This window comes from Myxocyprinus asiaticus, chromosome 27, assembly GCF_019703515.2.
Source record: "Myxocyprinus asiaticus isolate MX2 ecotype Aquarium Trade chromosome 27, UBuf_Myxa_2, whole genome shotgun sequence".
Taxonomy (NCBI): Eukaryota; Metazoa; Chordata; class Actinopteri; order Cypriniformes; family Catostomidae; genus Myxocyprinus; species Myxocyprinus asiaticus.
The window spans coordinates 39,534,351-39,560,716 of record NC_059370.1 but is presented as its reverse complement, the minus strand read 5'-3'; the positions used below and the strand labels follow the sequence as shown (position 1 = coordinate 39,560,716).

General features: G+C 37.3%; 3 protein-coding genes across 3 annotated transcripts in view; 2 read left to right on the top strand and 1 right to left on the bottom strand.

Moving 5' to 3' along the window:
• The window catches only part of maml1 (mastermind-like transcriptional coactivator 1), a 30,373-nt gene extending 26,340 nt beyond the window's left edge, over positions 1–4,033 (top strand). Inside the window, exon 5 of the mRNA XM_051657535.1 lies at positions 919–4,033. Within this exon, the coding sequence (XP_051513495.1) occupies positions 919–1,958 (1,040 nt within the window). The 3' untranslated portion in view covers positions 1,959–4,033. The remainder of the gene's footprint in view (positions 1–918) is intronic.
• Positions 4,034–6,161: 2,128 nt separating this feature from the next.
• Positions 6,162–13,991, top strand: ltc4s (leukotriene C4 synthase). The gene is made up of 5 exons (XM_051657542.1): positions 6,162–6,348; positions 9,630–9,729; positions 9,874–9,944; positions 12,070–12,151; positions 12,238–13,991. Exons 1-5 carry the CDS (start codon positions 6,291–6,293, stop codon positions 12,386–12,388), a joined length of 462 nt encoding a protein of 153 aa, XP_051513502.1. The 5' UTR covers positions 6,162–6,290; the 3' UTR covers positions 12,389–13,991.
• Positions 13,992–16,860: 2,869 nt separating this feature from the next.
• itln3 (intelectin 3) lies at positions 16,861–22,353 on the bottom strand. The gene is given in 11 exon segments (XM_051658079.1): positions 16,861–17,015; positions 17,192–17,293; positions 17,432–17,494; positions 17,497–17,548; positions 17,955–17,977; positions 17,980–18,035; positions 18,037–18,071; positions 19,460–19,707; positions 20,723–20,869; positions 21,009–21,064; positions 22,301–22,353. Coding segments are annotated over 11 exon segments (990 nt in total).
• Positions 22,354–26,366: the final 4,013 nt, after the last annotated feature.

Below are 26,366 nucleotides of genomic sequence, written 5' to 3'. Positions count from 1 at the left end.
CATAAGAATTTCTTGGGGTACCAGTAATTGTTAACAACGTGTTTTGGAGAAAAAAAAAGTTTAGATTTTTGTAAATTTTTTGGAATGAAAAATCAAAAGTATAAACAATGCAGATTTTTTTTTTCACAGCTGCCTTTGCTCATATTTACCAAGGGTGCCAATATTGTTGGCCACTACTGTAGTGAAGAATTTTGCTGTCATCAACAGCAAGGACGCATATAAATCCAACTTAGCATTATGAGCATTAGGCCCATAAAATACTTTGTTCTCAGACACTAAGCGTTTGTGTAAAAACCAGTCGAATGCTAGCTTTTCAAAGTATGCGTCATTTGACAGTGCGGTTAGCGCATATGTGCTACAATGTGCATATTGACTATTTCTCTTCAGGAGTTTAAACCCATAAAGATGTCTTTATAGTTCTTCAGACTTGAGTTATACAAATGCAGGTATCTCCTGACCTCTTCAAACATGTGTTTTTGATGTGCACATTTGGTTTCCACCTTCGTCTCCTGTTGTTTAGCTGCGTTTATATCTTGTAGGGCTTCTTTGTGACAGCAATGGCTCAACTGTGAGTGTTGCCACCTTGTGGGCCCACTAATTAGTGCAAATAATTCCAGGCGCATTGGCATTCTGTGCATTCAGAGTATGTGCGGTTAAAAACAATCAGGCCGCACTCGTTCAGTGCTGGAGTACTCTGCCTAGCGTTCGTGTATGACTGAAGTATACATTGGGCTTAAGCATAGAAACAAATCATTTCAGAGTCTGTGGACATGATCTGCTCGAATAGATTCTCAGAGCTGTTATCACATATAAAGTTGAATGTGAGATAGCAGCCAGTTAGCAAATTAGAGTACATTTTAAGTTGTAGTAAGATATTCTTGAATATACATTGTCTGATTGTGTCTCCTTTATTTTTAGGCGCATCACAGCCAATAGGAAACGTAAACTCTGGAAATCAACAAATGTTCACTCAGATGCAAGGTATGATGGGAATGAGCGTGGGCCAGAATGCCGTCCCAGCTCCTGGTGCCCCTCCGGCTGCCAGTCAAGCAGACATGAGCCTCCCATCCTGTGCAGGTGGTCTTGATGTACAACAAGTCCTATACAGCAACATGCCCATGCACCCCTCCCATCCCAACCAGCAAAGAACACCTGTATCAGCCATGTCTGCGGCCTACAGACAAAACATTCTAGCAGCCCAGCAGCAAGCACATTTAAAGAACCAACCCAATACCGCCCTGATGAAACAACAACAACAGCAGCAACAGCTCGCCCGTCTGCCCAACAGCATGCCCAATGCCATGGCTAATAACATTAGCACTGCTATGCCCACCTCCATGCCGACAAGTATTCAGGGTGCTTTGCCTACACAGACCCAACCCTGGCAGCAGCAGCAGCCTCAGCAGCATCCAGGTCTCCAGCAGGGCATGGGCGCCGGAGGCAATCCTGCTGGGTTCGCCAACTCTGGCTTCCACATGCAGTCTAGGATGGCCAAACTACCCAACAACGGCCCATTTCCCCAGGGTGGAATGGGTAACAGTGCGGCAGGTAGGGCTTTGGTGGGCATGAATACTGCACAAATGATTCCTAACATGAACCAGCAACGGACCAATAACCCTGCCATGGGGCAACAATTGCCCCCTCCCAACCAGCAGGCGCCCCAGCAAGGGCAGCCACAAGCGCCGCTTCAAACCCAGCAGGTTCTTCCTGATCTGGGGCCCTTTAGCCAGTCGCAAACAGGACAGGTGCCCAACCGCACTGTGGGACTCCAGTGTAACCAGGCCTATCAGCTCAACAGGACAGCCAATCAGCAATTGCAGTTCAGCTACAATACCCAATCAGGAGGCAGCTTAACCGGCTTCCCTGGTGAGACCGACTTGGTGGACTCGCTGTTGAAGAATCAGTCAACGCAAGAGTGGATGGACGATTTGGATGAGCTATTGGCCAGTCACCAATGAGTGATGCCAATGGGCCAAATACAGAACTTTTTAAGGGGCTGTTCAGGCTGAACTCATTTTTGCTAGATACAACACAAAGAATAGAACAGAATGCAGGTGTCTCGAAATGTGTTTTTAAAAGTTTAAGTTCTTTAAGTTCTGGGTTCAATACAAGTAAAGCGCAATCTACAGCATTTGTGGCATAATGTTGATAACCACAAAAAAAATATTTTCGACTCGTCCGTCATTTTCTTTAAAAAAAGCAAATATCGAGGTTACAGTGAGGCACTTACAATGGAAGTGAATGGGGCCAATTTTTGGAGGGCGTAAAGGCTGTAATATGAAGCTTATAATTAAAAAAAAAAAAATCCTTGCATTAATTCTTCTGTCTAAAACTTGTGCATTATTGGAGCTTTAAAGTTGATGAAATCGTCATTTTTATGGTCATTTAAGGGTTTTAGGACATTGTCATAACGTCAACAAAATTATATAAAATTGGATTTAACTTTACAAAGAAAAGGTTAGAAGCAAAATTATTACACTTATTACACAAATCATTTTAACACGTACTATTTGAGTCTTGTGGCTATAATTTTGAAACATTGAGTATTTTAACACTGATTGGCCCCATTCACCTCTATTGTAAGTGCCTCCCTGTTACCCAGATTTTTGTTTTTGTTCTTTTAAAGAAAAGAAGAGAACAAGAGGAAAGGGAAAAACAAGTCGAAATTAAGTGTTGTGGTAATCAACATTAGACTACAAATGCTGTTGATTGAGCTTAACTCTTATTTAACCCATCATATTCCTTTAACTTGAAATGCGGTTTAAAAACCGCAACACATCTGCACGAAATGCAGCGCAAATGTCAAAAACGTCCATCTAATGTGTCTTTGTATAGAAAACCATTCAAAAACATTGCAGATGAATACAAAAACATGTTCATTGTGAACAGCCACTAAGTCATATTGGTGCCTTTGGTAGAGAAGATCTGTGGACGTCCACTTTTGGATGTTGGTGAAAATGGATATACTGGTCATTTAGTGGTCAGATCTGCTGTTGTCTCTATTATGTAGATTGTGTATATAGTACAACACGAGTTGGGCACAGGACCAAGAGCCTGTGTGGTATTGAAGTATTCTCTGGACTGGAAATTTCAAGGGGAACACTCTACTACTGAACCTGTGGCTCAGTAAAACCACTGAATTTTACTATGATGTGATGAGTGTGCACTCGTACACAGCCTTTTTAGCCTTTCATATGGTTTCTATTGTATTTGTATTGCCTATGTCTTTGCTATAAGCATAAGGAGGGTCTAGGGTCACATAGGCATGTCAGAAGTCCCTTTTGCAGTCCCATGGGCCTTAATTTTGCACTCATGAGTTGCATAATATGTAATTTTCACATCCAGCTGAATATTTGAGTAAAAGAGAGACTTTCTCTTCATTTCATGGTTTCAAAGGATAGTTCAGATGTTCATTTTTTAAGTTCCAGATGGTTTATGGTCATTGGATAGTTTTATATTCACTAAATATAGGAATGGGATGCTTTGTAATTTATCAGGTTGTGACAGCTTACAGGAGTGACACTGTAATGTAAAAGAGGAAGAACATGTGAATTTATAAAAACACTACAATACTGAAGTGAAAGTGGGTGGAGCCATGCAATGTCATCATTACACTTTCACATGTTACACTAAAGTTATTTTTCCCCCTAAATTCTGAAATTTGCTTTTAAAAAAAAAAAAAAAAAAAAAAAAAAGCCAAAGTTATAGACTTTTCCATTGGTAAGAGGGTTTATATTCTGTTTTCCTGTTTAGGTAAAGGTTCACCCTCTGTGTATTATGTTGCGTTGATGGAAGGGCAGGTGCTTGTCAGAATGGGCATTACCTGCCTCATGACTAGACTGTTTCTGCATCTGAGTCTGTGACAGAAATTCATGTATATTTATATTTTTTTGTATGTATGCAGTTTCTATTGTTCAGGAGAAGATAGATCTTATTTTTATATGTACATTATTGCAAATTTTTGTAAGTATTTTTTACTTTTTATTATTGTTCTCTGTAAAACAAGAGTATTGTGTAAATATAGTTCTCTAGAAACAGGCTTGTTTGGTGTGTGTTTGTATATTTTGTGTATGATGCATGTCTTGAATGGTCTAAATCTGAGGTATTTGCTTTTTTGCAGCCAGCCTAGACTGAACATTTAATATTACATTGAGGAAAGCTTCAGATAATGCAGTATAGAAATAATGCAGTATAAGAAAGCACAGGGGTTATAAAAAGGATGAATTTATACCTAGCCTAAAATGCATCTCCAAACAAAACAAGTAGTTAATGATCAAAGGAATACTTGAAAACGTCAGTGAATAGAATGATTATTTATTGAGTTTTGAGCAGTGCTTAATTTGTAAATTACGAAGTTCCGAAACAAGTGGTGACACATCCTGTTTTTTTTCTCTCCCCAATTTGGAATGCCGAATTCCCAATGCGCTCCAAGTCCTCGTGGTGGCGTAGTGACTCGCCTCAATCTGGGTGGCAGATGACGAATCTCAGTTGCCTCCGCCTCTGAGACCGCCAATCTATGCATCTCATCACGTGGCTTGTTAAGCGTGTTACCTGCGGAGACGTAGCACGTGGAGGCTTCACTCTATTCTCCGCGGCATCCACACACAATTCACCATGCGCCCCACCGAGAGCGAGAACCACACATTATAGCGATCACGAGGAGGTTACCCCATGTGACTCTACCCTCCCTAGCAACCGGGCCAATTTGGTTGCTTAGGAGACCTGGCTGGAGTCACTCAGCACGCCCTGGTATCGAACTCGCGACTCAAGGGGTGGTAATCTGCATCAATACTCGTTGAGCTACCCAGGCCCCCCATTTTTATATATATATATATATATATATATATATATATATATATATATATATATATATATATATATATATATATAAAATTAAAATGCATTACATTTATTGTGGCAGACGAGTAAAGCATTGTAAGTACAGCAAAATTGGAGTTTAATACTTCGAAAAATGTCCTAGGATCCCTACGTTCGGATTTGCACTCCAAGCTGCGTTTAAACGCAAGAACGTGTTCTTATTTTGTGCTTTGATTTCTGCAGTCGGCAAGTGTGGTTTGTTCTCTGTATAAGCTGCGCTTTGCCTGTAAAGCTGAAGTGGCGCTTACTGCCCCCTGGAGAAAACGGGTAGTAGCCTACTTCAAGCTTATATTGCAAGTTGGAAGATTCCTTATACGCTCTGACTCCGGTGACATGATTAATTGCATTTTTTAACGTGGTATTTTTTTATATAATTAATTGCACTTAATGTACATGTTAAATCGACAGCCCTAGTCTTTGTGCGGCTTTTTCCACCTTTGCAATTTCTTTTTTTTTTTTTTTTATAATCCTGTAATTGCGACTTTATTTCTCGAAAATGTGACTGTATAATTAAGACATTTTTTTCTAGCATTTGTGACTTTCTATGGCAGTATTGCAACTTAAATGATTTTATTTCTTGCAGTTGCGATTATTAAATCATGCAGTTGTGACTTTCTCATAGGTATGACTTTACATCAATTAATTGTGAGATTGTCACATAATTGTGAATTTATTTCTTGTAATTGCAAGGTTCTGTCTCGGGAATTGTGACTTTCTCGCTATTGTGAGTTTCTATCTCGGAATTGTGACTAAACTGGCATTTGCGAATTTATTTCTCGTAGGTACGACTTAACATCAATTAATTGTGAGTTTATATCACGTTATTGCGACTATTTATTGCAATTACAAGATTCTGTCTCAGAATTGCCAGTTTATATTTTACAACTGAGATTATTTTTTGCAATTGTGTCCGTATATCACACAACTGTGAGAAATTTAATCAGCATTGTGAGATACATTACTAAGACTTTTTTTTTTTATTCCGTGGCAGGATCTGGCTTCCATACTTTTAACTTGGGAGGAGAAAGCTACCACTCAGAGCACCCTAACAACCACATAATTTATATTCAATTCCAAAGGTGCTGGATTAGGATCTGAACTGTTATGGCACACATTCAGCATTGGTTTTTCACTTAATGCATATTTCATAACGAAAATGCATTTAGTACATTTAATTTCTAGCATATCTAGTGATACTTGGTTTACTCCCAATGAACTCCTGTTTACTCAAACAGCTAACAGTTAAAAAAATCTCTCTAACAGTGATGTAACATGGGAAATTTGTTCAGGTCCGAGTCCCACCCACTCTGGGCAGACTGAGATAAGTGATTGAGAAAGGAACAAGTGTTCACAGTGTGTCGATTGACCAGAGTGGAAAGCACATCTAACTCTCCCCTGTTTCCATTAGAATAATGCTGGATAAGGTTGTGCTGTTAGCAGCTGTTACAGTGCTGGGAATTCTGGAACAAGGTAATTATTACATGCTTGTAGATGGTCAAGTTCTGTACATTGATATACTTAGAGAAACAGATCACACTACAATTAAAATCTTTGTGCTTATGGCCATCACTATAAATGATCAATATTTCTAGAAATGTGTTTTGTTTTATCTGATTGTTTCTGAGAAAATTAGAAATATAATTTATTGAGGTTTCATCTTGAAAACAGTAAAAATGTCAATGGAATGAGACAAAATTGACTTTTTCCATTTTTCCATCTCTTAAAACAAATTCTCACATTTGCAAATTTAAAAATAAGAGACTTCTTAATATTAATTGGGAAAAACCCTGCTTGAGGAGTTTTGACTTTTAAATGTAAGTTGACTTAAAATGTCATGTTTTGTGTAGTTTTACGCTAGTTATTTGTGAATTTAGCATGTCATTTTCTATTTGCTCGCCAACCGTAACTGTGTGCTACATTTTTTCATGTCCAAAAAAGTTGCAAGTTTTAAGTTAATATTTTCAAGATTACACTATGTAACACAATTTGTGTTCCTGGGTAGTAAATGTTATTTCCTAATTGCTTATGCCTCAAAAGTATAGAAAATGGCTATTATTCCCCACAAACTTTGCTTTTGTGACCAGGACAGTGATATTTTTAAATGTACCTATTTCCAATGAGAAAACGGGCGAATTTGTGTCGTTTCGTTCACATAAAGTCCGAAAAAACAACAACATATGAATCCAAAATCCTTCATTATCTGTGGTCCAGTGAAGACATCAGCTTTGACCTTTGCCTCAGATAGCTTAGGGAAGAAGTCTTGAAGGTACTTGAAGGCTGCCGACTCCTTATCTAGAGCTCTGACAAATTGTTTCATAAGGCCCAATTTGATGTGCAGTGGTGGCATCAGCACCTTCTGGGGGTCCACCAGTGGCTCCCACTTGACGTTGTTCTTCCCCACAGAGAACTCGGTCCGCTGTGGCCAGTCCTGCCTGTGGTAGTGCGCCTTGGTGTCCCTGCTGTCCCAAAGGCAGAGATAGCAGGGAAACTTGGTAAAACTGCCTTGGAGACCCATCAGGAATGCCACCATTTTGAAGTCTCCTATGACCTCCCAGCCGTACTCATCATACTTCAAGGCGTCCAGCAAGGTCTTGATGCTGTTGTAATCCTCTTTGAGGTGCACCGAGTGAGCCAGGGGTAGAGACAGGTACTTGTTAACATTATGGACCAGCACGGCTTTGAATATTACTTTAATATTAATACATGTTAATTTGGATTCATATGTTGTTTTTTTCTGACTTTATGTGAAAAAAAAGACACAATTTTGCCTGTTTTCTCATTGGAAATATGTACATTTCAAAATATCACCGTCCTGGTCACAAAAGCAAAGTTTGTGGGGAATAATAGCCATTTTCTATACTTTTGAGGCATAAGAAATTAGGAAATAACACTTACTACCCAGGAACAAAAAAAATAAATGCATTTGTTACACAGTGTAATTTATTTGAATGAGATATTTAAGATACGGTCTCTTAAGATTTTTTTATTTATCAAATATATCTTGTATTAAGGACATATACAGGTGCATCTCAATAAATTAGAATGTCATGGAAAAGTTCATTTATTTCAGTAATTCAACTCAAATTGTGAAACTCGTGTATTAAATAAATTCAATGCACACAGACTGAAGTAGTTTAAGTCTTTGGTTCTTTTAATTGTGATGATTTTGGCTCACATTTAACAAAAACCCACCAATTCACTATCTCAAAAAATTAGAATACATCATAAGACCAATAAAAAAAACATTTTTAGTGAATTGTTGGCCTTCTGGAAAGTATGTTCATTTACTGTATATGTACTCAATACTTGGTAGGGGCTCCTTTTGCTTTAATTACTGCCTCAATTCGGCGTGGCATGGAGGTGATCAGTTTGTGGCACTGCTGAGGCAGTATGGAAGCCCAGGTTTCTTTGACAGTGGCCTTCAGCTCATCTGCATTTTTTGGTCTCTTGTTTCTCATTTTCCTCTTGACAATACCCCACAGATTCTCTATGGGGTTGAGGTCTGGTGAGTTTGCTGGCCAGTCAAGCACACCAACACCATGGTCATTTAACCAACTTTTGGTGCTTTTGGCAGTGTGGGCAGGTGCCAAATCCTGCTGGAAAATGAAATCAGCATCTTTAAAAAGCTGGTCAGCAGAAGGAAGCATGAAGTGCTCCAAAATTTCTTGGTAAATGGGTGCAGTGACTTTGGTTTTCAAAAAACACAATGGACCAACACCAGCAGATGACATTGCACCCCAAATCATCACAGACTGTGGAAACTTAACACTGGACTTCAAGCAACTTGGGCTATGAGCTTCTCCACCCTTCCTCCAGACTCTAGGACCTTGGTTTCCAAATGAAATACAAAACTTGCTCTCATCTGAAAAGAGGACTTTGGACCACTGGGCAACAGTCCAGTTCTTCTCCTTAGCCCAGGTAAGACGCCTCTGACATTGTCTGTGGTTCAGGAGTGGCTTAACAAGAGGAATACGACAACTGTAGCCAAATTCCTTGACACGTCTGTGTGTGGTGGCTCTTGATGCCTTGACCCCAGCCTCAGTCCATTCCTTGTGAAGTTCACCCAAATTCTTGAATCGATTTTGCTTGACAATCCTCATAAGGCTGCGGTTCTCTCGGTTGGTTGTGCATCTTTTTCTTCCACACTTTTTCCTTCCACTCAACTTTCTGTTAACATTCTTGGATACAGCACTCTGTGAACAGCCAGCTTCTTTGGCAATGAATGTTTGTGGCTTACCCTCCTTGTGAATGGTGTCAATGATTGTCTTCTGGACAACTGTCAGATCAGTCTTCCCCATGATTGTGTAGCCTAGTGAACCAAACTGAGAGACCATTTTGAAGGCTCAGGAAACCTTTGCAGGTGTTTTGAGTTGATTAACTGTTTGGCATGTCACCATATTCTAATTTTTTGAGATAGTGAATTGGTGGGTTTTTGTTAAATGTGAGCCAAAATCATCACAATTAAAAGAACCAAAGACTTAAACTACTTCAGTCTGTGTGCATTGAATTTATTTAATACACGAGTTTCACAATTTGAGTTGAATTACTGAAATAAATAAACTTTTCCATGACATTCTAATTTATTGAGATGCACCTGTAGGTATTTTTACTGGAAAACAAGACAAATACACCAAGAATAGGATGATTTGCAGTGCATGTCAAGACGTCTCGTTAGCTTCCAGTGCTCACAAATTATTGAAACATCTTATCTGGAGATGTCTTATTTATAAATGTTTATCTCTTCCTGTCAGCATACTTCTCTTTAATGGTAATCTATGCACGGAGAAAGCACTCAGTCTCTCCTCCGGCCACAACTGGACCACCAGAGTTTGAGAGGGTCTTTCGAGCCCAGTGAGTTTTCAATGAAACTAGGCAAATTTAGCTCATGGATATTTTGAATGGATCACATTTACCTCTGTTACATGAATGCAGGACAAATGATGTTTGTCTATATAGGGTTTTTTTACTGTCTCATTCAAATTTTTGCTTTGCTAGAGTCAACTGTTCAGAGTATTTTCCCATATTTATCTTCTCGCTTTGGGTGGCTGGAGTTTTCTTCAGTCAGGGTGAGTTTCTTTGAATTTGATTAATGTATGAACAGGTAGTGACAGTTCAACAATTTTATGTGCTTAATTTGTGGTCATAGAACCTTTTTGTTTCTTTTGTTATTAATCATGATAATATTCAGTATTATTACCCACTGGGACAGGTGCATTTGATAGAGTTTCAGTATTATGTTCCACACATGCAAACTAGTGACAGAGATAAATGGACATACCAGGGACATATGCAAGGATCCTTTTTGTGGACTTCAGTTCGGCTTTCAACACCATCATCCCAGCTATACTCCAGAATAAATTACACCAACTCTCTGTTCACATGTCTATCTGTCAGTGGATTACCAGCTTTCTGATGGACAGGCAGCAGCTTGTGAGACAGGGGAAACTCACTTCCAGCACCTGTACAATCAGCACTGGTGCCCCCCAGGGATGTGTGCTCTCCCCACTACTCTTCTCCCTCTACACCAATGACTGCATCGCCAAGGACCCCTCTGTCAAGCTCCTGAAGTTTGCAGACAACACCACTGTCATCGGCCTCATCCGAGTTGACGATGAGTCTGCATACAGAAGGGAGGTTGAACAGCTGGCTGTCTGGTGCAGTCAAAACAACCTTGAGCTGAACACGCTCAAAACGGTGGAGATCATTGTGGACTTTAGGAGGAACACCCCAACACTGACCCCCCTCTCCATTCTAAACAGCACTGTGGCAGCAGTGGAGTCATTCAGGTTCCTGGGCACTACCATCTCACAGGACCTGAAGTGGGAGACCCACATTGACCACATTGAGGCCCAGCAGAGGTTGTACTTCCTTCGCCAGTTGAGGAAGTTCAAACTGCCACATGTGCTGCTGATACAGTTCTACTCAGCAGTCATTGAGTCTGTCCTCTGCACTTCAATAACTGTCTGGTTTGGTTCAGCTACAAAATCAGACATCAGAAGACTACAAAGGACAGCTTGGACTGCTGAGAGGATTATTGGTTGCCCCCTGTCCCTCCTTCAAGAACTATACACTTCCAGAGTGAGGAAAAAGGCTGGAAAAATCACTCTGGACCCCACTCACCCTGTCCACTACCTTTATGAACTGTTGCATTCTGGCTGACGCTTCAGAGCTATGAGCACCAGAAACGTCAGGCACAGGAGCAGTTTTTTCCCTCAGTCTATCCATCTCATAAACAGTTAAATTGCCCCATTGAGCAATAACTATGTGCACAGTTTAGTCTTTTTTTATCTTTATCCAACACATCCAACCTCTTCTGCCATTTCATTCCTCTGGAAAAACAAATGCACTGTACATAACAGATAACAGATTTGTATTAGATTGCACTACGTATGTGTGTATGAATGTATGTGTGTGTCTGTGTGTGTATGTATGTATGTATGTGTATAATTAGTTTTATTTTGTATTATTATCTATGTCTTGCTGCTGTTTTTGTGTTGTTTTTGTATTGTTGTGCACTGTGTGCTCCTGTCACCAAGACAAATTCCTTGTATGTGTAAGCATACTTGGCAATAAAGCTGATTCTAATTATTAGTTCATGTTAACTAATGCAGTTAACTAATTTTAACAAATGCAACCTTATTGTGAAGTGTTACCAATATTTTTTGGTTAAATGTACATTATAGTAAAAGTTACTCTTCTATATTTATAAACAGACATTTGATAGCTCACACATCTAGTTCAGCGATCTGACATTGGCTTCTTTGATACCTAAGGCAAGACATTGGTCACGTAATGGGGTTTCAGCAAACATTTCTGCATACACTCTTCCACCATAATCTAATAAAAGGTTACAAATAATCACACTTCAGATTTGCATGTAAAAAAATAAATCAAACCTTTGAAAATGTACTATGCAAAACATGGTGCGGTGTTGTCACTTTGTTGAGCTCTTACATGAAGCTTCCAAAAATACATTCTTTCAGGTCTAAAGGAACTAAGTAGTCCAAAAAGTCTTTTGACTTGGGTCAGTAATTAACCACCCAAAACGTGGAACTGTGTTTTGGCACCATTATGTAAAAATCTATTTGAGTGATTATTGATCAGAATAAAGGTGTTTGATAGATCAAGTATTTGATCTGTTTCTTGTTCTTCTCTCTACTGTCATCTAATTGTTGTTTTCTATCTCTCAAGCTATGGCAGTATTCTTTGGACTATTGTACCTTTATGGGCGTTATCTGTACTTCCACGGCTATTCGGAGTCGTCTCAGGGCAGGTAGGTGCTGTAGATCTCACATTGATCCAGTGCAGTTATGTGTATGTTTGCACATTTGTGTTGCTCATGTTGTGGTTGTCTGGCAGACTGGAGCCTCTGTACTTTAGTGCAAAGGTGCAGTGGATGCTGATCACTCTGGCTGGGCTCGGGGTGATTTGCACTATGACTCGAGCTTATCTGGGTCTGGACCTGCTTCACTCCTTTAGTCATGTTCTGGGCCTGACTGAACACACATAAAGATAGTAAGTGCTGGATTTGTACACGAAGCTGAGGGCAGAAGCAGCTTTGTCTTTTTATGGTGATCCGATGAAAAAGAAAGAAATAAAGAAACCAGAGTGGAATAGGTTACAACCAAGTCAGATGTGGAAACACAGAGGGCAGCTATATGTGCACTGAAAATTTTTTTTTTAGATTTACGCATTGTGAAGCAAAATCCCATCAAATTCAATTGAGTAATCTTTAAACTAATGCAATTTTAAAAACCTAAATATTTTGTTTTATTTAATTTCTTTTTAATTACACAATTCTAATTGATGTTGTTATGAAATTAAAATGTGTAAATCTTTAATATAAGCTAAAATATTTAGATTTTGAGTGATTTTTGAGTGAATATGCAGATTTTAAGTGGTTACATTTATTCTGAATGAATAATATGAACAAAATTTCAAGATTACTCAGTTCAGTTTGATGGAATTTTGTCATTAAATTGAAATGTTTACATCTTAAAAAGAGAGATATATTTTTGAGTGTAGTCACTAATGTTCATTCCACATCACTTTGTCATTGAGTTTATATTTGTGTAAAGACACATCACTACCATTCAAATTACACAATTCTTAGTTTGACTGAATTTACTTTAAAAAAAAAAAAAATGAGAAAATCTAAAAAACTAAGATGTTTGCTCTTAAAATCTTTTGCTTAAAGTTCTTTGTCTAGTTTTTTGTACTTTCTTTATTCACTCCCTGGGAGGCGCTATAACACACTGTGTAAATCTACTGCAAATGTCTGGGAAATAAAAGGAATAAAATGCAGTCCTCTCCAGATCAGTGTGACTGATGTATTTCCCTTTTCTTATGCATTTCCAGTTTCTCTCATTTTGGGAATATGCTGACCCAATACTGAAAGATTTTGCCTAAATTAATCAGACAGTGAAATGCGTGATTATTTGGAAGAATTGGTATTTGCTATGTAAATCACGATTATTAGGGTAACAGAGTATCTTTAACATAGGGTAAGGGATCATTGAGATGGCCTCAGTCACCATTCACTTTCACTGCAAAAGAGGCAATGAATTAGGCTTTTATTCTGTGTTATATATCCTTTTGTATTCCATGGAAGAAAGATGTACTGGTTTTGAACAACAAGAGGGTGAGTAAATAATGACACTTTTCATTTGTTTAAAAAAAAAAAAACAAATGCCTTGTTTTTTTTTTTTAAGCTTCATTTAGCGTTTCTCTAGATTTCAAAGGTAACTTATTTAGGACAGGAAATCAGTCCTTTCCATTCTTAAATGCCTCTGAAAAAATGTCATGTGGCAAATAATGACCCTCGGGAAGCCACAATAAAGCATGTGGGGTACCCTACGGAGAATGTGGGATTTCCAAATTAGAGATGAAAGAGTGTTGTCCTCTCTCTTACTCTGAAAATAATTAGCTGTAATAAGAAAAGTGGTTCAAACAACCTTCAACAATCAGTTTTGTCAACAGTTTATTGCTTTAGAATAAGATACATGTTAAAACTGATTTCATTTTTATAGATTAAGCCAAACTAACTTATAGGCCATGATATCTGTATCAGCTTTATTGAATTAAACATACACATATTATGCATAAACCTCAAATTCACACCGAGCATACAAGGAATGAATGTTTTCTCTTTTTGGAATCCTTATGGTGGTAAATTAGTTTAAACGTGTGTGTGTGTTTGTGTGTGTGTGTGTGTGTGTGTGTGTGTGTGTGTATGTATGTGTATATATATATATATATATATATATATATATATATATATACGCACACACACATACAGTATATATATGTATACGCACTCACACTCACATTAGTATATATGTTAACACTTGTTATATTTATTAAGCATTGTCTTATCCATTCTCTCTCTTTTACAATAACACACACCCTCTGAGCCTGTGTGTATGCTAGTGTGGTTCGTTGTTTAATATAGTGAATGTTTCTCTTGGCTTGTTCTTATCAGCAACAGGATACAGAAAGCTGCTTGTTAAAGGTGTCATGTCACCACTCTGTGATGCTGAAAGTTCTTATTTCCTGTAGCTGTACTCAACCGCTGTCCACTTCACTTGCCTAATGTGACCCAAAGTGAGTAAAAACCAGAACTGAAAGTGGCTTTTCCCTGTTTCCAAAACTATTGAGAGACTTAAACTAGACCTGAATGTTTTAACACTAATGAAATTATTTAGAGTGGTCCAAAAAAGCATTTAGACACTTAGGCCACACTTGTGCAAGCGTATGGATGTCATCACATTATATAACAAAATATAAAACCAAGTGGCATTATTTTAAAGAAAGGTAGGACAAGCACACTTTTCAGTCGTAAAATTTCACAAGTTTGTTTGGTTTTAATTGATAAAACAATAAATATACTGTTTAAAATTACAATAAAAAGTTTTAAGACACTTTCTTGGAACATGACCAGTTCACCTAAAAATGAAAATTCTCTCATTAACTCACACTCATGTCATTCCAGATGTATCTGACTTTCTTTCTTCTGCAGAACACAAGTGAAGATTTTTAGAAGAATATCTCAGCTCTGTAGGTCCATTCAAGTGAATGGTGGCCAAAACTCAAAACCTCAAAAATGCACATAAAGGCAGCATATAAGTAATCCATAAGACTCCAGTGGTGAGAATCAGAAACATTTTTTAAGTCCTTTTTTAATATCAATTCTCTTATCTGCCCAGTAGGTGGCTATATGCACAAAGAATGTGAGTTGCCAAAGACAAAAGAAGAAGAATGTGAAAGTGAAAGTGGAGATTGATGGTAAATAAGGACTTAAATATTGATCTGTTTCTCAGCCACACTTATTATATCTCTTCTGAAGACATGGATTAACCCACAGAAGGATATGGATTACTTCTAGGCTGCTTTTATGTGCTTTTTGAGCATTCAAGTTTGTGTACTGATTCACTTGCATTGTGAGGACCCACAGAGCTGATATATTCTTCTAAAAATCTTTGTTTGTGTTCAGCAGAAGGCAGAAAGTTATACACATCTGGGATGCCAGGAGGGCGAGTAAATGATGAATTTTCATTTTTGTGTGAACTATCACTTTAATGTGGTAATCTGGAAGGGAACTGAACCTACTAAAACTTACACTGACACTAGTTTATTAAATGCCAATGCAAAAATATATCTGAAAAAGTAGTGAAGTTAGTAAAATCTTGAGCATCGTTTGTTTGCAGATGCCACTTGGTTTGACATTTTCTCTTATGCAGTGACATTTACAATACATTTTGAGTTTGGTTTAGGTGTACAAATAATGTTTTGAACCATTGTATATTTATGAATTAATTACAAACCATTAAATGGATTGTAATTATATTGTACTGTTCTGTATTGTGATTTAAAAAAAAAAAAATTCCACAGCTGTATGGGTTTTACAACATGAGTCAATACAGCCGATTATATCAAGAACCCCCAAATGAGTCGTACATACATGGACGCTTTATTGTCTCTCTCTTTCACACACTCACTTTCTCCTAAACACACAGGTGCACACTCTTCAACTTCAACATTGATTTCAGCACTGACCTGGTCTGGATAGGAAGTTGTGTGTTTGACCAACAGGAAAAAAAAAATCATATGGGATTTTTACTGCTTCCTGTTGCAGGAAACACGTTCAAGGATGCTGAAAGCAAGGGGATGATGTGTGAATTAGTGAATGACTGTTGCAATTAGTGAATCGCAACAAAGACAGAGCAACTCAACTCTTCTCAATGCTCTTTACAGCTGTTAAAGGCATAGTTCACTCAAAAATAAAATGATATCATGATTTTCTTACCCTCATGTTTTGCCAAACCCTTTTTTTCTTGTATGGAACAAAAAAGGAGAAGTTAGGCACAATGACAGCCTCAGTCACCATTCACTTACATTGTATGGAGAAAAAAAAGATGAAAGCGAATGGTGACTGAGACCAACATTCTGCCTGACATCTTTTTTTTGTTTTCCACAGAACAGAGAAAGTCATATTGCTTGAACATTTCAATTTAAGCAGTGAGAGTGTGAATGTGTATGTCTGTGTGTGTTAGCCCTGTGATGGACTGGCTACCTGTCCAGGGTGTTTCCCTACCTTCGGCCCGAGACAACTGGGATAGGCTCCAGCACTACCAGCAGATCCAGCACGGACTGGAAAGTCCAACCCTACATAGGACAAGCGGCAATAAATGATGGATGGATTTCGATTTAAGCTATTGTAAAGTAGATTCTAAAATAGAATATGCTGTAATGCTGGAAAATATTTTTGCAAAGGTTTATTGAAATACACATTCATACATCAGACAGGAAAAATAGATGGACCGTGTCCAAAAAAATAAATAAATAAAAAATAAAATGTTAAAAAGATTGTAAAATTACAGTTCAACATTTGATTTATAGTAAACAATCTTCTATAAGTGACGCTTTTGTTTAATGTTTTGCATCTGTTTTGCATCAGGTTATTTTCAGACAATATCAAAACCGTTAACGATAGAAGAGCAGCACAGCTGATTCAGTCATTTCTTTAGATGCAGTCATTTCTCTCTTTGTTCCGTCGCTGCTCCCGTCAAGAGCTGTGAAGTCTCCACACTGGTGTCGCTCAGGGAAAAATCCTCCTCCACCAATACAATACAGCAAAACTCACATATATCAGTCCAGGGTCAGAAATTAACCAAGGTTTGGGACAAAAATGCCCCTGAAATTAAAATAGTGAGGGTAAAAATTGCCCTTCATTCCTTATTTGTAACATCAGAAATCATTCTGTTATATTCTAGGGCTAGGCCTTTAGACAGTTGCTGAGGAAAGAGTAATTTACGTTGCGGATTACATCAAGTTGGAATAACTCCAGAACACATGGCCGTGGCTGCTTTATCAGTGTTGAACACTCTGAAGGTGATGAAGCCAGACTCGAACTCCTCTGTGATAAGAACAAACATCACACATCATTTTGTATGATAATTTAACCCAATGAGCAACGACTCTGACTGGGAGATTTTTTGCTATCAACCTAAATAGAATTCTCTAATGCATCAACATTTCTCTAACAGTTCAATACTTCTAGCAGGTGGTCCGTATAAGTCTGCTGTTGAATCCTTGTTTCCAGCATCATACACCACTGATTGGGTCCCATATCGGTTTTACAGTCCCCTGCTGCGAACTTCACAGGGTATTTCTGTTGAAACAGAGACAGAAATAGCAAAACATTTCAATTTAAACTAAAGTGTTCTATTTCAAGTTGAATATCTGCTCTTGTTTTAAGCAAGTTTGTAATAAAAAAAAAATGCTATGACCTTGATTATAAGCTTTTATAAACTTGTGAAACGTGTTAGGCCAACACATCTTCATTATTGGTGCTAGAATATTGTTCACCCCAAACTGCATCCAATCACCACAGCAGAAGAAAGAAAGTCATACACATCTGGGATGTCATGAGGGTGAGTAAATGATGAGAGAAGTTTCATTTTTGGGTGAACTATTTCTTTAAGTTGGATTTTCCAGAAGGGAACCTACAGATTTTTAAGCACATTTTCTACAACTGTATATGAGGTGGTAATTGAGTACAAGATAATGGGTTTTACCTTGAATAAGTTGTAAAGGTTCTCTCTGTGTGATATCGTAGTATGGCAGCAGTCATCCAGTTTTTCAACAACTCGTTGTTTGACATCTTGTGCAGGGATGTCATAGTACCCAGGATTCTTTGGAATAAGAAATCAATGGGCTATCAGATTGCCATTAATGCAATATCTTTTCAATATCTAGCAACATGTAACTTAGCGACACAACTAATTTGTGTTTCAGTAGTGTGACGGTAGTTCAATGTATCAAAATATACTAACTTTTCCAGTAACTAGCAACATCTTCCAAAAGAGTTGCGGTGTGGTGCGCCAAAATGATACATAGCTGTTTTTGATTTCACATTACAGCCATGAAGCAGTAATTGAACGTGCACTTCATAACTGTCCTCTTTTTCATATTTGTTACGCACATTGAAAAGTCCAATTCGTTCTAGTAAATCACCCATAGGTCTCACTCTGTTTTTCCCCCAGTTCTTTCTCATTTATCTTTATTTGTTTATCTATTTTCGATTGCTTCAGCTCCTGATTCTATCCTGATTTGCAGATTCAATGAGTGTACAAAGGAGTGTGTGTTTTGTTAATGAACAAATCTGTGTTTTTGAATGAATCTTTTAAGTGAACAAATCATTCTCATTCACTACCATACACTCACTGAAGCATATTTCAACTAGAGGTAAACCAATATATCGGTTTTACCAGTTAATTGTTGCAGATAGTTGCTTTTTGGAACTATCGGAAAATATCAACGATGATAGTTGCAATCTTTTCCTCCGTGTTCCTCCTCCAGAGGAGACAGTTCTACAGTCTTTCATCATTTAACTATTCATCCATATTTTTATCCTAACTTCAGTGCATATTTTGCTATTTCAATTAGTTAATCAAGTGTTCTAAATTGAAGTGAGGGCATGCAAAGAAAAATGTGACTATATGGACTATAAGTGCCACGTCAGCACATACATCATGTCTTAAACTTAATCTCTGGTGAAATATATATACAAAATCCTTAATCTGGTGAATATATAAGATATAAAAACTTTAAACATAGAGCCAAGTCTCCCTTTCAAAATAAGAGTCCCGACCCACCAGAATCTACGCCCCTACCCTGAGTTACACAATCATTCATGAAGCAATGTAAATAGAGATTGAAGAGCGAGAGATAGATGTTCCACATGAATATAATTTGTGCTTTTTGTAAGTTTTCTAATTTGTCAATTGCTTACAATGGGTTTATTGAAGTTTAGGCTGACTGGAGCGTTCACTGTCGTGCTTTTGTTTGTGTTTTGCATGTTTGTGAGCATGCTGAAATGTTATGTAAGGCGCTGTTATGCATGAGGTCTATAGGGTGTCCTATTCGTTGTGAAACAGTGTTTTCTTAATTTGGCATGTATTGCACTGAACAATAAACACATGAACCACCACTGCCATGTAATAAGCCAAGGCAAGTTTATTCATATAGCACATTTCATACACAATGGTAATTCAAAGTGCTTTACATTAAAATAATGCACCTTGTAGTCATCACTCGTAGAACCCTCTGCAGTTCCAAACGTATGGGTGTTCACCCATGTTTCGTCTCCTTCAGGCTGGTGCTGTTCATTACCCTGCTGGCTTGACCAGCGGTCACCGAGAGAGCACCTCCCGTTTAAATTGTTCGCATGCACACTGGCCACAAGAGTCCAGCCACCTCCGGCTGTGGTCATATCACAGAAAGTCTGATAAACTGATCCACTCTCTGTTGTCAGGAAGTAAATGCCATCTGAGGAGAAACAGAGTACTTAGATTTCACTGCCACAACAAAGGAGATTTTTAATAAGAAAAGTGCAAGTATAAACTACCAGTCAAAAGTCTGGACCCACTTGTTCATTCTTTATTATTACTATACACATTTTAGAACAATAAAGTCATATCCTGGAATACTTTTGGAACAATATTGAATGAGTTCCCTTGTATGGACACATGTGATCTACTTTTCCCTCAAGGCCGACTCATCTTTTTAAATGTTTTTTATTTATTTCATTATTTTTTAATAATTTAGATTTATAAAGACATATGTATTTAGGAACAATTTATAATTGCATACTAAACTAATGTCAAGCATTTAAACTAGGGAAGTGCGTGATGTGCATGAGTAATCGATTAATCGAGTACTCATTCAGCTTTAAATATTCGACTAGTAAAAACACTACTCGAATATTACAATTTGATATTCCTTCGGGCCTTTTCCTGCCGAAGGCAACAATTAAACTGCTTCTCTCACCTAAATCTTGCCGTTACAACTGCATTGGTTGGCACTGTGGATGCATGACATTGTTAAAGGAATGGTTCACCCAAAAAGAATATTCTATCATTATTTAAAGTGATTGTATCACTTTAGAAGATTTGTAATGCTTTTACGTGTCAGTGCAAATGTCATTTTGTTTCCCTTTTTTTTTTTTTTTTTTTTATCTAGATATTGTTTATGCATAGTGCTCATTTTTCATTAAAAACAGGTTCAAAGGTTGACCTTAAATTCTACATTTTAAATAATAGATTACTCAGTTTTTTTTATGTGTCAGAGTACTAGACTAAAAAATTATTCAAAATACCTAATCCTTAATTAAGTATAAGCTTATAGATCAAAATATTTTTTTAAGATAATGAGAAATGAAAATTCAGTCAAGAGCATACAAACTTTTGACTTGTACTGATTTTTTTTTTTCTCTCCAGAATACACTTTTCACAGTATGTAAAAAACCAAAAACAAATAATTGTTGACTAATATATAAACTTACCTTATGAAGCACCATATTTCTCTTTGATATCCAGGCAGCTCCGAGCGAGCGTTCTCAGCCTAGCATGATACTTGCTTAATTCTGGATTTATGTAGGTGCCATTTATAATAATTGGATTCAGGGTGACGGCCCTCATAACAACCAGCACTACAAAGAAGCAGAGATATAATGGGCTTTTTAATTAGTGATGTCAATGCTAAATAAGATAACAGTCAACACAGATCACATAAATGTAATTTTACATTTCATAATAACTTTCATAGCAGTATTGATAATGATAGTCTACTTGAGTGCCTTAACTGCAAAAGACACATCAGAAAGAAAATGCAGCGCAATATAATTCTCAGTTTTCAGCTCTTAGTTCTTGTCTGATGAAGGTTGTGCTTTTTCAGCATTCAGTACTGTCCAGCCTGACTGTGTGTGCAGCTTTTATCTCCAGCTTATATTTAGGGTAAATTTGACTTATTGGGCAACAAAGTCAATCTGGCCACTGGTTCAGCGTGCAGTCATTAAACAACTCAGTACAGGATTTGAAATCAGGGAAATGCCCGTTATTTAAATAATGGGTATATTGTCCAGTCTGTTTCCATTTTTAGCAGCTTATCAGTTTGTTATTGGGAACATTACATCCATATTTATGTTATTGGCAGATGCTTACACCACAACAAATTACAGGAAATTGCATGTATTTGTGAAAGTAATGATTGCAATCCCTTCTGTAATAAAAAAAAAAAAAACATAACATCTTAAACATCTCTGGTATGCTGGTCTTAACTGGTTGATGCTGGTCTCCCAGCCTGACCAGCTGTCAAGTGCTCCAACCCCCTCTAAACCAGCAAACCAGACTAGGAGACTAGCTAAAACCAGCAAACCAGTTTAGGCTGTCTTGAATTTGATTCTGACAGTTATTGGCAGCTATTGTGAAATCATGAGAAGGTTCAGTGATTATAAACTTCTCATGGAAGGCCAATGCTCAGGCCCTGTAAACAGTGTGCCATAAATGCCCATCAGGTAAACCCAACCAAGGCCAATGTCCACTGAGATGTTACTGTCTGTCTGTCAGTTTCATAACGTTCAGACTCTTATGTACTGCCCAATCACTGATAATCTAGTTGATGTATTAATTCCCAAAACACAGTCAGATTCTTCCCATAATAAAACACTGGACAGGAACATTTGTGAAATATTTGGAAATAAGTCACAATTTGCTTGTTTAAAGTGAATCAATTGTAATGATAAAAATGCAGTTTTTCTACATCTCATTAATTATTTACTCTCCTTTAACTTTGCAGAACCAAGCCTGCCTTAGTTAAATAAAATATACATGTATACCCTTACATTAGTGTAATGTACGTAGAAATTAAAGGAATATTCTAGGATTAATACAAGTTACATTTAATGTAAAAAAAAATGGCCATTTATATTAAAAAAATAAAAGCGGTTACAGTGGAACTGACAATGGAAGTAAATGGGGCCCATCCATAAGCGGAAAATACACAACGTTTCTAAAGTATAGCCTCAAGACGTAAACATTATATGTGTTAACATGATTTTAGCTTGATAAAATCGCTCACTAACCTTATCTGGGTAAAGTTATATCCAATACTTTGATTACAAGGTGTGGTTGTCATGACAACAAAGTTTTAATATTGGAAATAACATTACACAGAAAGTTAGTGAATTATTTTATAACTCTGAAATCATGTTAACACACATAATGTATATAACACATAAAACAGAGCATTTATGGACTGGCCCCATTAAGCACCAATTTTAGCTTTTCCCCCCTTTTATTTTCAAATAAAGGAAAGATGAGTCGAGATGATTTTTTTATGGAAATCAACATTATGCCACAAATGCTGTTAATTGAGCTTGACTTGTACTGAACCCAGAATTTTCCTTTAAATGAGAGCTAATGTGAATGATGGATTCAAAGCTTATAGGCTATTTAAAAAGTATACTGTTCATTTGAAACAAAATTCCATATTTCAGTGTATTTCACAGCTTGAAGATCTGGTAATAAGCACATTAATAACCAAATAATAATGCATGATTCCAAAAACAGTTTTTTTTCCCTCGAATTATTGATAAACTGTATCTAGTTATTTCACAGACATTATATTTCACCAGCAATTATTCACACTTCTGAGCTTTCTGTTCACAGAAGAAATAAGCAGACTGATGGATAATAGTTGTTTATAGTTGGAAGTTTGTAAACATGCAATGTGAACTAACTATAGAAACACCATATTCAGTGTAGGTTTTCTCAGCATGTGTTTTCAATTTGTTGTTGTAAATGGGGAAAATTGTCTTTTAAGAGCGTCCACTCTGTCTCTCTTGATCTCTGGTGATCACGTATCCTGTCTTGGCTCCTGCCTCTAGTCTTCAAATTAACATTTAGGTCAGTTGTGCAGCCATATCCTGCCCTAAACACACACACACACACACACACACACACTGACCTCCACCCCTACAGATGCACAGTAATCATTCTTACTCCCCTCCAATACACACACACTTTTAACTCCATTGAATTGACACACACTATCCATATGCCTGTGTTTTTGGACCAGCTGTTAGAACCTATAGGGCCTGAGGTGAAGACACACACACACACACACACACACACACACACACACACACAGGGATCAGTGTTTAAGAGGCTATGTTCTTGTCATGACAGGTTGGGTTCTGAACACACAAAGGCGATGTGTTAAGTGTGTTGAGTGTGTGTAAGGGTCACTCTTGTCCCTCTTCACCATCAGTGAGGAGGTAAAGGTGAGACCACCATCTCAAACACCACTCACAGTGCATTGAAAGGGGATTTTCAAAGGAAAGTTCACCCAAAAATGAAAATTCTGTCATCATTTACTCGCCCTCATGTGCCAAACCTGTATTACTTTCACAAAGTGAGAAACTAGGTAGAATGTTTGCCTCAGTCACCAATCACTTTCATTGTATGGAAAAAAAAAGATGCAATGAAAGTGAATGGTGACTGAGACAAACATTCTGCCTAAACTCTTCCTTTTGTGCTCCAGGAAAGAAAGTCATACGGGTTTGAAATAACATGAGGGTGAGTAAATGACAGAATATTCATTTTTGGGTGAGCTAGGGTGTTGCTAGGCAGTTGTTACATGTCCCTTGTGGTTGCTAGGCAGTTGCTAGGGTGTTCTAAGTGGTAACTAGGGTATTGTGGATGTTTGGTAAGGTGTTGCTAGGTGGTTGCTGTGGTGATCTGAGTGCTTGCTAGCAGAGCCCTTCTAAGGGGAGCCTCCAAGGTTAGCCTAAAATAGCATAACACGGCAGTCCCATAGACATTCTATGGCAAGGAGACAAGAGGACATTCTTTTTGAATGGATGCCTATGGAGGAGATGCTTTTTTTTTTTTTTTTTTGAGGAAACAGCTGATCCCTTAATGAATTGACTGTCTGTCCGCTAATCTTCAACATGTTTTACACTAAACAATCCTTTTGGAATGAACTCTGTGTGGAGTTTACTATGATAAAATGGCTGTTTTATAAGAGAAGATGCCTAAAGTTTTGCTACAGGTAAGTGTCAGTTTAAGCTTTCACCATTCATTTGTATGGTATCCGCAAATGGTGATTTACTGTCTTAACATGCTAGTTGACTGTTACACTCTCTCCTACGACAGAACTGCAGAGGTTGTTATTTCAGTAACTAAAAGAATCTCTGCTTTGCTAGGGTGTTCTAAGGCAGGTAACTGAAATGGAACCCAAGTGCTAATTTGGAACGCTCTAAAATGCTGGCAGCAACTCTTACAATATATGTATTATCAGTACTGAATGAAATATAAGTGTATTTATAGTCAACATTTTTCTCAACTTCGTCCTTGATCTTGGCTTTTATTCACAGAGCTTGCCGAAGAAACATTTAGGATTGCCATATCTGTGAAGGATACATGACATGCAATGCTCAGTTAGAATTTAGGCAAAAACCACTTTAGCTAATACATGGTAAATTTCTACCATTTGGAAAAGTCTTTGCATCTTGAGTGTGTGATCTCTTAAAATGCTATCTACGTAGGCGGCTCTCTAGGTTTTGGAACAGAGCAAATGTCAACTTAGGGTAGGAGAGACAGTTCCTTTTAAGGCAAATTAGATTTTTCTCTACAACTTGTGTGTTTGTGCTTGTCCACTACAAGTATCTTTCTCAGAAAAGCTGTTTAACTCAAATAGAACAAAAGAAAGAGAGAAACTGTCACATCTTTAGTCAATTAAGGTGCTTTCCTTTGCTCTAGTGTTTAGGGAGCATAAAATAACTTGCATGTGCCCATATTGCCTGCATTTCCACACACAAACAAACACAGATGTTTGAAACCTGCTTCTATTTTGGGCTGATATAATGTTTTATTTTATCTTTCCCTCCTCTATTACTCTCATTTCTCCAGTCTCTTTCAAAAGGACTCACTCCTGTTTGTTCTGTTATCTCCAACTCAGTCATGTGGACTCTCTCTCTTTAGAGATAAGACTTGAGACATAGTTCATCAGAATACAGCTTTCTGTAAACCTTGTATGCATTTCATTGTCATTTTTAACTCCTTATCTGTTTGATATTACATTTGTTTCATGTTGCTATATCTACTGCTGTGTAGATTACTTCTGAATTGTAATCTGGTACCGATTATAAATTCCATGATTAAATTTTAATTGGTAAAGTAATCTCTTGTATTACATGTTTTAGGTAACATAATCTGATCACTTTCAGTTTACTACTGACCCAACTCTTGTTTATTTGATGTTGCATGCCGTGGAGTAGGATATTCTTGTATAATTTTGATATGAAAAAACATGAAGGAAGAAAATACATTTCATTCTTTATTACGAACAAAAAGAAGACCAGAAGATTTATTAAACATACGTATATTAACGTTAAGTTGATTTAGAATGATTTTTGTTTTAAATCGTAAAAAAAAAAAATATAAATACGTTGATTTAGAATGAAAAATGTTTTAAAATCTAAAAAAAAAAAAAAAACATTTTCAAGATGAAAAAAATATATAATTATTAGGGGGGGATCAATAAATTATGAACAATTCACTGCCATTGCTTGATTATGTAGCAATGTAATCCATAAAAAAGTAACACTAATCTGATTGAGTATTTTAAAATGTAATCTAATTATAAGTACTTCATTTTTGTAATCTGATTAAATGTTATCTGTTACTACCCAGCACCGGCTACATATCTTTTCTCATCCCTGTTGAAAAGACCGCCTTAGACCAGCATGGACCAGTATGGACCAGTATAGCCATGTTGTTCACAATTAAAAAATGGTGGTCAACCAGCATAGTCTTTCTAATGAAGCTGGTTAAGCTAGTTAAGAAGCCAGGTAGGGACACCAGCATACCAGCAATCAAAACACAACATATACTACTGCTAACCAGCAATTCTGGCCTGGTGTTTTCAAAAGGGGAAAGTGCTTGTCTGGGCAGTTTGTTTATCAGATGCGCATAGTTTGTTCAGTTATCCATCTTGAGATAAGAGATTGTCTGTGAGGAATGTGTTGTGAGATTGGTCAGCATTCCTTCCAACCCTCAAATGAGATGAAGTGACCTCAAGCCTATGAGACTTGTGTTTATGTGTGGCTTCACCATTTCCTCTAAGTCTGACAAACACATCAACAA